At 37.1% G+C, this 15,036-nt stretch overlaps 4 protein-coding genes across 4 annotated transcripts; 1 reads left to right on the forward strand and 3 right to left on the reverse strand.

Moving 5' to 3' along the window:
* Positions 1 to 687: 687 nt before the first annotated feature.
* On the reverse strand, positions 688 to 6,458 carry LOC135131839 (antichymotrypsin-2-like). The gene is made up of 5 exons (XM_064059688.1): positions 5,859 to 6,458; positions 4,874 to 5,813; positions 4,700 to 4,827; positions 888 to 1,035; positions 688 to 835 (listed from the first exon to the last, which is right to left on the reverse strand). The coding sequence occupies exons 1-5, from the start codon at positions 5,961 to 5,963 to the stop codon at positions 705 to 707; spliced, it is 1,452 nt and encodes a 483-aa protein (XP_063915758.1). The 5' UTR covers positions 5,964 to 6,458; the 3' UTR covers positions 688 to 704.
* An 81-nt stretch (positions 6,459 to 6,539) lies between these two features.
* Positions 6,540 to 7,849, reverse strand: LOC135131840 (antichymotrypsin-2-like). The gene is made up of 4 exons (XM_064059689.1): positions 7,739 to 7,849; positions 6,899 to 7,693; positions 6,723 to 6,846; positions 6,540 to 6,670 (listed from the first exon to the last, which is right to left on the reverse strand). Exons 1-4 carry the CDS (start codon positions 7,847 to 7,849, stop codon positions 6,540 to 6,542), a joined length of 1,161 nt encoding a protein of 386 aa, XP_063915759.1.
* Positions 7,850 to 8,045: 196 nt separating this feature from the next.
* LOC135133230 (leukocyte elastase inhibitor A-like) lies at positions 8,046 to 8,558 on the reverse strand. The gene is made up of 3 exons (XM_064061558.1): positions 8,428 to 8,558; positions 8,237 to 8,387; positions 8,046 to 8,190 (listed from the first exon to the last, which is right to left on the reverse strand). Exons 1-3 carry the CDS (start codon positions 8,479 to 8,481, stop codon positions 8,069 to 8,071), a joined length of 327 nt encoding a protein of 108 aa, XP_063917628.1. The 5' UTR covers positions 8,482 to 8,558; the 3' UTR covers positions 8,046 to 8,068.
* Positions 8,559 to 12,444: 3,886 nt separating this feature from the next.
* Positions 12,445 to 15,032, forward strand: LOC135131841 (antichymotrypsin-2-like). Its single transcript, XM_064059691.1, has 5 exons — positions 12,445 to 12,472; positions 13,543 to 13,754; positions 13,799 to 14,588; positions 14,631 to 14,786; positions 14,843 to 15,032. The coding sequence occupies exons 1-5, from the start codon at positions 12,445 to 12,447 to the stop codon at positions 14,977 to 14,979; spliced, it is 1,323 nt and encodes a 440-aa protein (XP_063915761.1). The 3' UTR covers positions 14,980 to 15,032.
* Positions 15,033 to 15,036: the final 4 nt, after the last annotated feature.

Consider the following 15,036-nt stretch of genomic DNA (forward strand, 5'->3'; position numbering starts at 1 on the left):
AAGTTTGACACAGAGAAAGTGAGAAGTTCTACAATTCGAAGAACTTTAACTGGTTTTTGTTTACGCAACAATATTTATGTATTGACAGATACAATAAAGAATACACGTTCCGGAAAATCCACCAATAAAACAAATTATTGTATAGGTGGGCGGGTGAATTATGTGCAATTTATGTATGAATGTTTAACTATATTGCATTGGATCGACTTATTATCTCATGCATTTCTCGAAAATCTCTGCCGGACACGTGTTTGGTATGCAATCGCTCGACCTTGATTAGCGTTCAAACAATATTGTGGATGACTATGAATTTAAATTGACTCGCCTGTGATATATGATGGTATTTTTTTAGCCCTTGTTATGTTGAGGAACGAATTAATTAATTATTTCTGTTATTGTCAGTAACTTCAGTCTTCTCAAGGCTTTGAAGACCTTATAATCAAAGAAGTGTTGACGATGTTGTCAAGTAGTGAAAGTAATTGTGCTTTCACGAGCAAACTATATCGAGTAAGTCCTTCGCATACAAATCGAAAACCTCATCAGGACGACAGTTCCTCAAGGATTACGGTTTCTCAGAACTTAAAAGAAGTTTAGAGTGATGAATACAAGATTTTTTGATGGGTGAAAAAATAATAAAAAAAATTTCTTTTGCCTTTATTTTTTGGATACAGGTTGTCTGTCAATATGTTAATATTCCATCATGTTTATTGTTTGGGTTCTACAACTCTTCCAGCGAAAAGCACGACACCACGAACTTTAATATAGAAGATAAATGGTCGATCCACGGTGAACTCCCTGGGGCAGCCACGCATGAAGCCAAAACCAAGAACTGGGACTGAAATCATTGTTAAATAACAACGAAAATTAACAAAAAGGAAATATCTTACAAACTTCCATTGCAGCCGCTGCCTCTACTCCCTCTTCATTAACATCAATAAAAGTCTTTTGCACCACCTCGCCAACTATTAAGTCACCTTTCTTAGCAACAATTCCGCTTAGATCAGCCTCATTCGTGAACATTTTAGACACACCGAGCTACAAAAACACGTCAGAACACACATTTCTCGAATTTGTTCCCGATCACCTCTTTCAAAAAGTTAGCTTTACTTTCAATTTTGAATTTCAGCAACGCCACTTTAACCCGCTCTTGTTACTTTCCCGAGCGTAAGCAAAGGAAGTATTCTAATCGAGTCCATCGGCCGACTCTTTACTTTTACGTTTTCTCGATCTTTAATGACCCCTAGAAGACGAAGAAATAGGTCTCCCATTTCCGTCTGTCTGTCCGTCTGTCTGCCATCCCGGATTTTTATTAGACAGATAATCTCCGAAAGTACTGGACCGATTGTTACGAAATTTTGTACTTATATTAGGAATATCATGTAAATGGTAAAACGCCAACCAAAATTTGTCTAATCATCCCCACCACTAATGCGATGACGTATAAAATAACATAGTCCTACGAAATGCGCAAAATTTATTTTATTAATTTACTCAGGAACTACAAAACCGAATGCTTTGAAATCTTGAAGATGTTTTAAAATTATCATAAGCATAGTAAATTTTTGTTCAAAATGTATTTGTTCATCCCTCCTAAAAAAATTGATGACGTCACCCTTAAATTTTGCTAATCTAATCTAATCTAAAATGCAAAAAATATGATGAGTTTGTACTTGTGAATTATCATTTCATTCATATTTTTTAGATTTGCTTAAAAGGTGGCTCAAAAAAATTAATGAAGTCAATTTATTTTATTGATTAAATTAAAGGGAACACTTATTATTAGTATGACGTTGGACCAACCCAATTTGGTAGACACAAAATTTTGTAAAGTAAAAACTCGGTTGAAACATAAGGGTAGCACGGTTATTTATATTTACTTTAACATTACAGACGTGCATTTGTTTTGTGCGTTGACTAGGTTCCGCGAATGTAGTATAGACATGTTTATAATCAACCAATTGTGAATTCCACCGTCAAAAGTTAAAATAAAACCCAATGTTTTATATAATAAGCGGAAGTCGAAGCAGTAAAAATCTCTAGACGACCATCGGTTTTACACAGTTTCTCTGTTTGACTCTCACGTATGCTATGTTACGCTTGTCGTCTTAAATTAAGAATGCTTATACATACACGATTTTCAGTTGCCTCTCCTAGTACACGCCGGCGCCGTATACGTGAGTAAATTGTTTCGTTATTTTATTAATTATTACAAATCAATATTCAAAACGACCCAATTCATTTTTCCGAAAATTTGGGAATACAATAATCTTATTCTTAGTACTACATCTATCCCAACTGATATACGTGTCCTTGCAAAAATGTTGATGACGTCATAGCAATTTTTTTTTTAAATTCCCACTACAAAAATGTAATGAGAAAAAAAAAACACAAACTTAAAGCAGGCATGACAACGTATTTTTTCCTACAGGATTTTCTTCAGTTCAGTAAGAAATTTCTTCTTAGCTTCTGGGCAGTCGGAGCTGTAGTGTGTTTCGTGGCAAAATAGGCATCGCATAATACTCGTATTTTCCGTCAACAATCCTGTAGCTGTAGGAACGTTTTTTTGGAGAATTTTTGCGTCGAAATTTGTCTCCAAAACTAGAGCTACTCGTTCTTCGCTTTCAACTTCTTTGCGCAAAAAACTCATCGTTTTGGACGCACCTTTGAACTATCATCATCCTTAAAACATGTTGATCTTTCCCAAATTTTTAGCAAATCTTCATGAAGGCATGATTTCTACCCTTTCTTTTCTTTAATAGTATGTCATTTGCCAAAATCAGTCTTATCTAACCAGGTACTAGCCCCGCCCACCCGCCCTCTCTTCTGTTAAAGAGTATCGCATTTGCCAAAATCAGTTTTATCTTAGCAGCTAATAGCCCCGCCCACCCACCCTCTCTTTTCTTGCCAAAATCAGTTTTATCTTAGCAAGAAGTGATGACTAACTTTTACAAAAAATGATCAAAATTTGGAAACATTACGAGCCTACAAGAAAATGTCTAGCTAATTTTCGAACATGCTTGAAAAATGGTCAAAAATGTCAAAATCAGTTATATCTTATAAAATACTACCCCCACCCACCCACCCTCTGTTTTCTTGGAAGATATGTCATTTGCCAAAAACAGTCTTATCTAATCAAGATAACGATAGAAATTTTCGAAGAAACGAAGCCTAAAATGATTTCTAGAGTTCGAAATCTACAAGAAAATATCTAGCTAATTTTCTAAAATGGTTGAAAAATTATCAAAAATGTCAGAATCAATCATATCTTCTAAAATAATACCCCCACCCACCCACCCTCTGTTTTCTTGGAAAATATGTCATTTGCCAAAAACAGTCTTATCTAATCAAGATAACGATAGAAATTTTCGAAGAAACGAAGCCTAAAATGACTTCTAGAGTTCGAAATCTACAAGAAAATATCTAGCTAATTTTCTAAAATGGTTGAAAAATTATCAAAAATGTCAGAATCAGTCATATCTTGTAAAATACTAGCCCCACCCACCCACCCTCTGTTTTCTTGGAAGATATGTCATTTGCCAAAAACAGTCTTATCTAATCAAGATAACGATAGAAATTTTCGAAGAAACGAAGCCTAAAATGACTTCTAGATGTCGAAATCTACAAGAAAATGTCTAGCTAATTTTCGAACATGCTTGAAAAATGGTCAAAAATGTCAGAATCAGTCATATCTTATAAAATACTAGCCCCACCCACCCACCCTCTGTTTTCTTGGAAGATATGTCATTTGCCAAAAACAGTCTTATCTAATCAAGATAACGATAGAAATTTTCGAAGAAACGAAGCCTAAAATGACTTCTAGATGTCGAAATCTACAAGAAAATGTCTAGCTAATTTTCGAACATGCTTGAAAAATGGTCAAAAATGTCAGAATCAGTCATATCTTATAAAATACTAGCCCCACCCACCCACCCTCTGTTTTCTTGGAAGGTATGTCATTTGCCAAAAACAGTCTTATCTAATCAAGATAACGATAGAAATTTTCGAAGAAACGAAGCCTAAAATGACTTCTAGATGTCGAAATTTACAAGAAAATGTCTAGCTAATTTTCGAAAATGGTTGAAAAATGATCAAAAATGTCAGAATCAGTCATATCATGTAAAATACTAGCCCCACCCACCCACCCTCTGTTTTCTTGGAAGATATGTCATTTGCCAAAAACAGTCTTATCTAATCAAGATAACGATAGAAATTTTCGAAAAAACGAAGCCTAAAATGACTTCTAGATGTCGAAATCTGCAAGAAAATTTCTAGCTAATTTTCGAACATGCTTGAAAAATGGTCAAAAATGTCAAAATCAGTCATATCTTATAAAATACTGGCAGAAATTTTGAACATCTTTTCTATAGTGTCTAGTTGGTTATGCTTTAATGGATTTTTCTTTTGTTAATTTATTAATGACACCTTGTTTTATTAATAATAATGCACAACGATTAATGATGGTTATTGTCCTAACGAAAATAAAAAGTGGATTACGTTTTTTTCGTAATAAACATCATAAAATTTTTTTTTATTATTTTTTTGGGACTATCGAAACCCCCGTATACAACGTACTGAAGAGTTAATCCGCCAATTTCCAGACAACACGTATAATAATATAAATGTGTATATTAAACGAGTATTGATTGTGGTTATTAGGATTAAAACGTCCATTTTGTGCTAAAACTCTATATTTCCGTCAATTTTCATGACTTGGAGATAAAACTCTTCCAGCAAATAAAATCACATCATTGGCTTTGATGTAGAAGATGAAAGGATGATCAACGTTGAAAAATTTAGTAGGTGTAGGGGAGCCCGACGTGTAAAACCCTGTAAAATAAGTTTAGACAACAACCAACCAAACACCTACGCTTACATATTCTGGTGGCGGCAGCGGCTTCCACTCCATCTTCATTCACGTTTATGTACGTCTTCTGGAGTACCCCGTCAACAGCTACATCTCCCTTATGTCCAGAAATTCCACTGAAGTCCGCTTGACCCAAGTTGAACGCTTTCCTCACCCCCAACTTTTGCAAAATTTTCTTAAAATCGATTTTACTTTCAATTTTGAACAAAGGCATGGTCACTTCGACAATCTCACTTCTGAATGGTTGTGCCTTGAAGACTTTTTCTGCTTGTTTTTCGACGTCTGCAAGCCCTTGCTTGTCAGTGGGAAGCACTAGGACCATATGTGCATCTCCTCCTTGGAACGGTAGTTCTAAAAACGTAGCCCCTATTTCTGTATTTTCGTAGTAGTTTAGTGTTGCTTGTTTCGTCATCGTGTCTACCTCAACCACTTCTGTCGCACTCTTGTGGAAGTCTCTTTTCAAACTTGGAAATTCGTGAAAGCCTTTATCCGTCCAGTTCGCTTGAAAATACAAAGCATTTACCATAATGGCGGGTGTGCCAGAACTCAGACCACTTGAATCAACCAAGTCTTTGATTTTGTGGTTAGTTTGACCTTCCACCCATCCATTGATAGTGTTCGCAGCTTGCACGCTCTGGCCGAAATCTATATTTTCAATATCTGATAAAAACACATCCGTTGCAAGAGTTTTGAAGTCGTTTTTGATGGCAAAATTTTTTCCGACGTAGATCTTGTTGGCTGTGTGAAGAGAATAAATTTCCTTGTTGTTAAAGGTTTGAAGGAGTTGTTTGAAGGAGGTTTTCGTCTCTCCTGCATTGTTTGGAAGGTGGAGGTTGCTACGAATTTCTTCGGCTGTTTCACCTTTGGCACCTGATTGGGCTAAAGCTAAGACTACTTCTACGGAGAGTGGGCTTACTAAGAGGTTTTCATTTCCATCTTTAATGGCTTCCTACGAGTCTGAATAATGATAAGGTTATGATTTGGGTAAACTTACTTTGTATATGGAAGCGGTGAATAAGTTGGTGCCTGTGACGAACTGTGGAGTTATTCCTGTGACGTAAGACACAGTTAGAGCCAGCCAAAGTGTGCGAGTGATCATCGTTACAAAGTTTAAAAAACAATAAGTGGTTAAATAAGCTGGTAAGGTCGAGAGGATGCAACTATTTATATAAGTTTGACACCGAGAAAGTGAGAAGTTCTACAATTCCAGAAATTTTAACTGGTTTTTGTTTACGCAATAATATTTATGTCTTGATAGATACATATAATAAAGAAAACACGTTCCGGAAAATCCACCAATAAAACTAATTATTGTATAGGTGGACGGGTGAATTATATGTAATTTATGTATGATTGTTTAACTATATTGCACTGGATCGACTTATTATCTCATGCATATCTCGAAAATCTCTGCCGGACACGTGTCTGGAATGCAATTGTTCCACCTTGATTAGCGTTCAAATAATATTGTATTATGTTATTTTTTTAGCCCTTGTTATGTTGAGGAACGAATTAACGACAGTTCCTCAAGGATTAGGGTCTCTCAGAACTCAAAAGAAGTTTATAGTGGTGAATACAAGATCCTTTGATGGGTTAAAAAGTAATAAAAAAAATTTCTTCTACCTTTATTTTTTCGAAACAGGGTGTTCGTCAATATGTCAATATTCTATCATGTTTATTCTTTGGGTTCTACAACTCTTCCAGCGAAAAGCACGACACCACGAACTTTAATGTAGAAGATAAATGGTCGATCCACGATAAAGTCCTTGGGGTGGCCACGCATGAAGCCAAAACCAAGAACTGGCACTGAAATCATTATTAAATAACCACAAAAATTAACCAAAAGAAAATATCTTACAAACTCCCTCTTCATTAACGTCAATAAAAGTTTTTTGCACCACCTCACCAACAGCTAAGTCATCTTTCTTAGCAGCGATTCCGCTTAAATCAGCCTCATTAGTGAACATTTTAGACACCCCAAGCTACAAAAACACGTTAGAACATACATTTCTCTATTTGTTTCCAACTAAATACCTCTTTCAAAATCTTCTTGAAGTCAACTTTACTGTCAATTTTGAATTTCGGTAAAGCCACTTTCACCCGCTCGTGTTTAAATTCATGGCTCGCAAAAACCTTCTCTGGCTTTTCTTCCAGAGCAGCCAATCCGTCTTTCTCGTTGGGTAGAACAATCACAAAAGAAGCACCCCGACCTTGGAACCCCAGTTCTAAAAATCTGGCTTTCAGTTCAGTACTTTCAAAGTAATTATAAAATTTTGCTGGTTGGAACATCGTGTCAACTTTAACCACGTCACTACTAGTTTTGTAAAAGTCAGCTTTTTTCGTATCTTCTTTTGCAAAATCGAACAACCAGCGTCCTTGGAAGTACAAAGTGTTGATAAGTACCGCCGCCACGTCATCTCCGAGACTCTTCGGATCCATCAAGTTGTGGATTTTGTTTTTGGTTTGTTTTTCCACCCACTGGTTTATGGTATTAGCAGCCTCTGTTTTTTGCGAAAAATCGATGTTTTCTACCTCCGCCAGATAATCGGTAGTCGCAGTCTGCTTGAATTCGGTTTTGATGGGTAGATTTTTTTTCACGTAGATTTTATTGGCGGAGTGGAACTGGTAGGCGTTTGAATCGCGCGATTTTAAGGACTCGAAGTACGAACGAATTCCTGATCTGATGGCTTGGTCGTTGTCTGGAAAGTGCAAGCTTGTGCGGAGTTCTTGGGCCGTTGCATCCTTGGCTCCTGAGTGGGTTAAACCGAGGACTACTTCAGCCGAAAAGGGACTTATTAAGAAGTTGTTGTTTTCTTGTTTCTTGTACTCCTGAAAGATTCAAGTTTGGAAAGGACTTGCGGGGGTGACAATTACCTTGTAGATGTCGGCAGTGAAGAGGCGGTTTCCTTTGACGAAGTCCTGAACTGGAGTACCATATGTGATGGTAAACAGTAACGTGGTAACGAGAAGAATCTTCATGGTCATTGCAAGTTCGACCGGTTAGCGACTGTGTCATTAAATTTTGTGAGTGTATTTATATAAACATTGCTTATATAAGAGGTCAAGTGTTAGGTGATTAATACAGTGTTTGTTTTAATTTTTTGTTGACTTGGAGACAAAATTTCGGAATCCACCAATAAAACTACCTTGGTTTATTAATTTATTTTAATGTACAGGGTATCGACAATCAATAGTCCTTAGTGTTCATTTTCTGGGATCTATTACTTTTCCAGCAAATATAATCACACCATTGACTTCAATGTAGAATATGAAAGGGTGATCAACGTTGAAAACTTTAGTAGGTTGAGATAGCGATATGTTAAACACTTAAAAGCCAGTTTAAACGACAATCAACCAAACACTTGAGCTTACATATTCTTGTGGCGGCAGCAGCTTCAACTCCGTCCCGATTCACCTTGATATACGTCTTCTGTACTACACCGTCAACAGCTAGCTCTCCCTTATTTCCGGCAATTCCACTGAAGTCCGCCTGCTCCAAATCGAAAGCCTTCTTCACACCTAACTACACAAAATTAGACCCCGAAAAACTAACAAGCACTCACCTGTTGCAAGATTTTCTTGAAATCGATTTTGCTTTCAACTTTGAATATTGGCATCCTTACGCTGACGACAACTTTTTGAAGGGTTGTGCCTTGAAGATTTTCTCTGCTTGTTTTTCGACTTCTGCAAGTCCTTGGTTTTCAGTTGGAAGCACTATAACCATATGTGCATCGTCCCCTTCGAAAAGTAATTCTAAAAATGTAGCTCCTACTTCTGAATGTTCGTAGTAGTTTAGTAATGCTCCATCTTTCATCATCGTGTCTACCTTAACCACTTCTGCTGCACTCTTGTGGAAGTTTTGTTTAAAAATTGGAATCTTGCGGAAGTCTTTATCGGTCCAGACTGTCTAATTATTTAGATAAGCTTGATACAGAGAAAGTGAGATGTTATTAACGTTTCACAATTTTTGGAAGAAATTAAGTAAGAGGAGCATGATCACAATTCCAATAATAAAGTAATTACAGGCGCGTGCGGAAATGTGGTGGAAACGTGATTTCGACATCGAAGGAGAACATAATTAGCCCCGCCCACCCACCCTGCACTCATTTTAGTGATTAATTTTATCCGTTTTGAATGAAATGAATGATCTTATACTGAGCAGAAATAAAATTATTGTTTAGAATGACAAGACTGAGCGTGGGTGGGGCTAGCACTTGATCAGGTAAAACTGATTTTGGCAAATCACATACCTTCCAAAAAAATAGGGCGGGTGGGCGGGGCTAGTGCTTGATAAGATAAGACTGTCTTTGGCAAATGACATATTTTCCAAGAAAATGAGGGTGGGTGGGTGGGGCTATCATTTTATAAAATATGACGAATTTTGACTCTTTTGACATTTTCGACCAATTTTCAACCATTTTCGCAAATTAGCTAGACATTTTTTTGTAGATTTTAACGCCCAGAAATAATTTTCGGTCTCATTTCTTCGAAAATTTCTACCGTTCTACCAAAATCGTCAATTGAAATATGTTTAGCAATGTTTACAGTTCCAGTAGCAAATAGTGTAACAAACAATTTACGATTACGATTTTTTACTTTTTTCACATCCTAGATTCTATTAGTTTCCACTCCCACTTCATAGGAGAACATAATTAGCCCCGCCCACCCACCCTGCCTTCATTTCAGTGATTAATTTTATCCGGTCTGAATGAAATGGATCATCTTATACTGAGCAGAAATAAAATTATTGTTTAGAATGACAAGACTGAGCGTGGGCGGGGCTAGTACCTGATACGATAAAACTGATTTTGGCAAATGACATATCCTCCAAGAAAATAGAGGGCGGGTGGGCGGGGCTAGTATTTGATAAGATAAGACTGTTTTCGGCAAATGACATATCTTCCAAGAAAATAAGGGTGGGTGGGCGGGGCTAGCATTTCATAAGAATTGACTGATTTTGACACTTTTGACATCTTCGTATATTTTTCAACAATTTCGAAAATTATCAACTAGACATTTTCTTGAAGTTTTCAACATCTAGAAATTATTTCTTCGCAATTTTCTATCGTTCTTCCAAAAACGTCAGTTGAAATATAGAAATTCATACAGTTCCAGTAGCAAGTAGTACAACAAAAAATTTATCCTTTTTTTACTTTTTTCACATCATAGATTCTATTATAGTGATTAATTTTATCCGTTTTGAATGAAATGAATGATTTTATACTGAGCAGAAATAAAATTATTGTTTAGAATGACAAGACTGAGCGTGGGCGGGGCTAGTACTTGATAAGGTAAAATTGATTTTGGCAAATCACATACCTTCCAAAAAAATAGTGAGGGTGGGCGGGGCTAGTGCTTGATAAGATAAGATTATCCTTGGCAAATGACATATTTTCCAAGAAAATGAGGGTGGGTGGGTGGGGCTAGCATTTTATAAAATATGGCGAATTTTGACACTTTTGACATTTTGGACCAATTTTCAACCATTTTCGCAAGTTAGCTAGACATTTTTTTGTAGATTTTGACGCCCAGAAATAATTTTCGGTCTCATTTCTTCGAAAATTTCTACCGTTCTACCAAAATCGTCAACAGAAATATGTTTAGCAATGTTTACAGTTCCAGTAGCAAATAGTGTAACAAACAATTTACGATTAGTGCTTTTTTTTACTTTTTTCACATCCTAGATTCTATTAGTTTCCACTCCCACTTACTAGGAGAACATAATTAGCCCCGCCCACCCACCCTGCCTTCATTTCAGTGATTAATTTTATCCAGTCTGAATGAAATGAATGATCTTATACTGAGCAGAAATAAAATTATTGTTTAGAATGACAAGACTGAGCGTGGGCGGGGCTAGTACCTGATACGATAAAACTGATTTTGGCAAATGACATATCTTCCAAGAAAATAAGGGCGGGTGGGCGGGGCTAGTATTTGATAAGATAAGACTGTTTTTGGCAAATGACATATCTTCCAAGAAAATAAGGGTGGGTGGGCGGGGCTAGCATTTCATAAGAATTGACTGATTTTGACACTTTTGACATCTTCGAATATTTTTCAAGAATTTCGAAAATTATCAACTAGACATTTTCTTGAAGTTTTCAACATCTAGAAATTATTTCTTCGCAATTTTCTATCGTTCTTCCGAAAACGTCAATTGAAATATAGAAATTCATACAGTTCCAGTAGCAAGTAGTATAATAAAAATGTATCCTTTTTTTACTTTTTTCACATCATAGATTCTATTAGTTTTCACTCCCACTTCATAGGAGAACATACTTAGCCCCGCCCACCCACCCTGCCTTTATTTCACTGGTTAATTTTATGAAATGAATGATCTTATACTGAGCAAAAATAAAATTATTGTTTAGAAGGACAAGACTGGGCGTGAGTAGGGCTAGTACTTGATAAGATAAAACTGAATTTGGCAAATGACATATCCTCCAACAAAATAGAGGGCGGGTGGGTGGGGCTAGTATTTGATAAGGTAAGACTGTTTTCGGCAAATGACATACCTCCCAAGAAAATAAGGGTAGGTGGGCGGGGGCCAGCATTTTGTAAGATATGATTGATTTTGACATTTTTGACATTTTCGGCCATTTTTCAACCATTTTTGAAAATTGGCTATACATTTTCTTCTAGATTTTGACATCCAGAAATAATTTTCGGTCTCATTTTTTCGAAAATTTGTAGCGTTCTATTTATCAAAATCGTCAATTGAAATATGTATAGCAATTTCTACAGTTATAATAGCTAATACTATAACAAAAAATTTACGATTAGAGCTTTTTTTTACTTTTTTCACATCTTAGATTCTATTAGTTTCCACTCCTACTTCATAAGAGAACATAATTAGCCCCGCCCACCCACCCTGCCTTCATTTCAGTGATTAATTTTATGCGGTCGGAATGAAATGAATGGTCTTATACTGAGCACAAATAAAATTATTCTTTAGAATGACAAGATTGGGCGTGGGCGGGGTTAGTACTTGCTAAGATAAAATTGATTTTGGCAGATGACATATCCTCCAAGAAAATAGAGGGCGGGTGGGCGGGGCTAGTACTTGATAAGATAAACCTGATTTTGGCAAATGACATATCCTCCAAGAAAATAGAGGGCGGGTGGGTGGGGCTAGTACTTGATAAGATAAGACTATTTTTGGCAAATGACGTATCTTCCAAGAAAATAAGGGCGGGTGGGCGGGGCTAGCATTTCATAAGATCTGACTGATTTTGACACTTTTGTCATTGTCGAATATTTATCAACAATTTCGAAAATTATTGACTAGACACTTTCTTGAAGATTTCAATATTTAGAAATCATTTCTTCGCAAATTTCTATTGTTCTTCCAAAAACGTCAATTGAAATATAGCAATTTCAACAGTTCCAATAGCATATAGTATAACAAAAAATTTACGAATAGCGCTTTTTTTACCTTTTTCACATCCTAGATTCTATTAGTTTCCCCTCCCACTTCCTAGGAGAAAATAATTAGCCCCGCCCTCCCACCCTGCCTTCATTTCAGTGATTAATTTTATGCGGTCGGAATGAAATGAGCACAAATAAAATTATTGTTTAGAATGACAAGATTGGGCGTGGACGGGGATAGTACTTGATAAGATAAAATTGATTTTGGCAAATGACATATCTTCCAAGAAAATAAGGGTGGGTGGGCGGGGCTAACTTTTTGTAAGTAATAACTGATTTTGACACTTTCTACATTTTCGCTCATTTTTCAACCATTCTCGAAAATTAGCTAGACATTTTCTTGTAGATTTTGATATTCAAAAATAATAATTTTCGGTCTCATTTCTTTGAAATGAGGAAGACTATTTTCGGCAAATGAAACGCCTCTACGAAATTAGAGGGCGGGTGGGCGGGGTTAGTACTTGTTAAGGTAAAACTGATTTTCACTAATGACATACCCTCTAGGAAAATAGGTAGAGGGTATATCACTTGGCAAAATCAGTCTTATCTTGGCAAGTATTGGCCCCGCCCACCCACCCTTTATTTTTCTTGAAGGTATGGCATTTGTCAATATCAGTTTTATCTCAGCAAGTACTAGCCCCGCCCACCCAACCTTTATTATCTTAGGGAGTATGTCATCTGCCAAAATTAATCTTATCTTGGCAAGTATTAGCTCCACCCACCCGCTTTTTATTTTCTTAAAGGGCTAATACCTGCTAATATAAGACTGATTTTGGGTAATGAGATCCTTCCAAGAAAATAGAGGGCGGGTGGGCGGGGTTAGTACTTGCTAAGACAAAACTGATTTTCGCAAATGACATCTAAGAAAAAATAGGGGGGTGGGTGGGCGGGGCCAGTACTTGATAAGATAAGAATTGTGTCCCCCCATTTCAAAAGGTCACGAAACGTCACTGGAATTACATTGGCTGATTTTATTTATCATAAGCTGAAAACTGAATTTTGTTTTGTAGTAAAATTTAATTAAAAACAAACTTCAAAGTAGTAGTTTTCCTTTTGATCACTCATTTTATTGGACGAAAAACGGATTTTATGTTAATAAACAGTCGAATGTGACCAAAAACGGTCAAACTGACCCCACCCACCTCTGCTTACAGTGAAATAAAAATTATATTCTATTTTGTAAGTGGTCAATCTAATAAAAAAAAAACACGTTTCGGAAAATCCACCAGAAACACGATCTACTTATACAGAAAATGAAAGAGGACCAAATGTTCTGGTCCAGACCAGAAGTAGATCCATTTTGGGGTGTCTAGAAACAAGAAAGTTTGTGTATCTTTCAAGTCAATTTTTTTTGAAATGTCAATCAAACATTGTCAATTTAAATTCACCGTGTATTAATTCCATCCTGGCTTTAACCGAATTCATTGCCGCTAATAACACCGCCAGCCTCTCCCTCCTCAAAGTAAGCTCCACTCGTTCCTTGTTCCCACCTCTAACATCTTTCAGTACTTCACCAACAATGAAAGGGATGACTTCGTCGTTAGTACTTTCACCGCACAGGCACTCATTTCTTTGGTAAAATTGGGAGCGAAGGGTCTAACCCACGACCAAATCCACACAGCCTTCGAGACGCCCCTCCAACCAGACTACATAAAATACGCCATGAAGACCCTCCTGCCCCAGTTTCTCCACAACAAGAACTTCTTCCTCCAACTCGGCGCCAGGATCTTCGCCCCCCTAGACACCACCATAAAACAAGAATTCACATTAGTGGCCGAAAAAATCTTCTTCATCGAAGTAAAACAATTGGACTTCCAGAAACCCGAAGCCGCAGCCGTGGCTATCAACGTATGGGTGCAACAACAAACGAACAAAAAAATCCAAGAAGTGATAGTTCCAACCGGGATCAAACCAACCACGAAAATGCTTCTAGTGGATGCGGTTTACGTATCGGGGGCTTGGACCAAACCTTTCCAGAAAAACCAAACTGTCAAGAGCCAGTTCTACAAAACTCCGGATGATGTAGTCACGGCAGAAATGATGGGTACCTGCGAGAGGTTTTTTTACTGCGAGAGCGAAACTCTAGACGCTAAGTTCTTGAAAATGAGTATCCTAGGAAGTACCGCGTTTATGGTGGTGGTTCTTCCGAACAAGAGAGACGGTTTGAAAGCTCTCGAACAGAAAGTTGAGGACTTGTTGGTGGAGCAGAAACTTAATTTGACGTTGGTGGATGTGAATCTTCCGAAGTTTCGGGTTGAAACCAGGAGCAGTTTTGTCCCGGTTTTGCGTCAGGTGAGTTTTGGCAGAAGTGATTTGTTTTGAAAGAAGGTTGTAGAAGGGGTATCGCAAGCGTTTGAGACAATGGCGAATTTTAGTGAAATTTCGGAGAAGGAGCAACTGTGTGTGGATGATGTTGTGCAATCTGCTGTGGTGGAGATTCACGAGAGAGGGATCGGGCAACCGAGGAGAGTACATAAGGCGGGTATAGTCGAAGGTACCACTTTTGCCCATACTAATTCAAAAATCTATCAGTGATGATGGTACTTTCAGACAGAGGTGCAGCAAATGGAGCCAGCTTAAAGAGGGAAAGTTTCATTGCCGATCATCCTTTTCTTTTTTACGTTAGTGCCGAGGACATCATCCTTTTCGTCGGCGGGTTTTGGCTCCCGAAGTATTTTGAAAAATAAAGTTTAAAGAACTACTGTCAGTCTTAAGGAAACATAAGTTTTAAAAAAATTGATAAA

Source organism: Zophobas morio, unplaced genomic scaffold (assembly GCF_036711695.1).
Source record: "Zophobas morio isolate AGI-343-1 ecotype UQ-CSIRO unplaced genomic scaffold, CSIRO_AGI_Zmor_V1 ptg000021l, whole genome shotgun sequence".
Lineage (NCBI taxonomy): Eukaryota > Metazoa > Arthropoda > Insecta > Coleoptera > Tenebrionidae > Zophobas > Zophobas morio.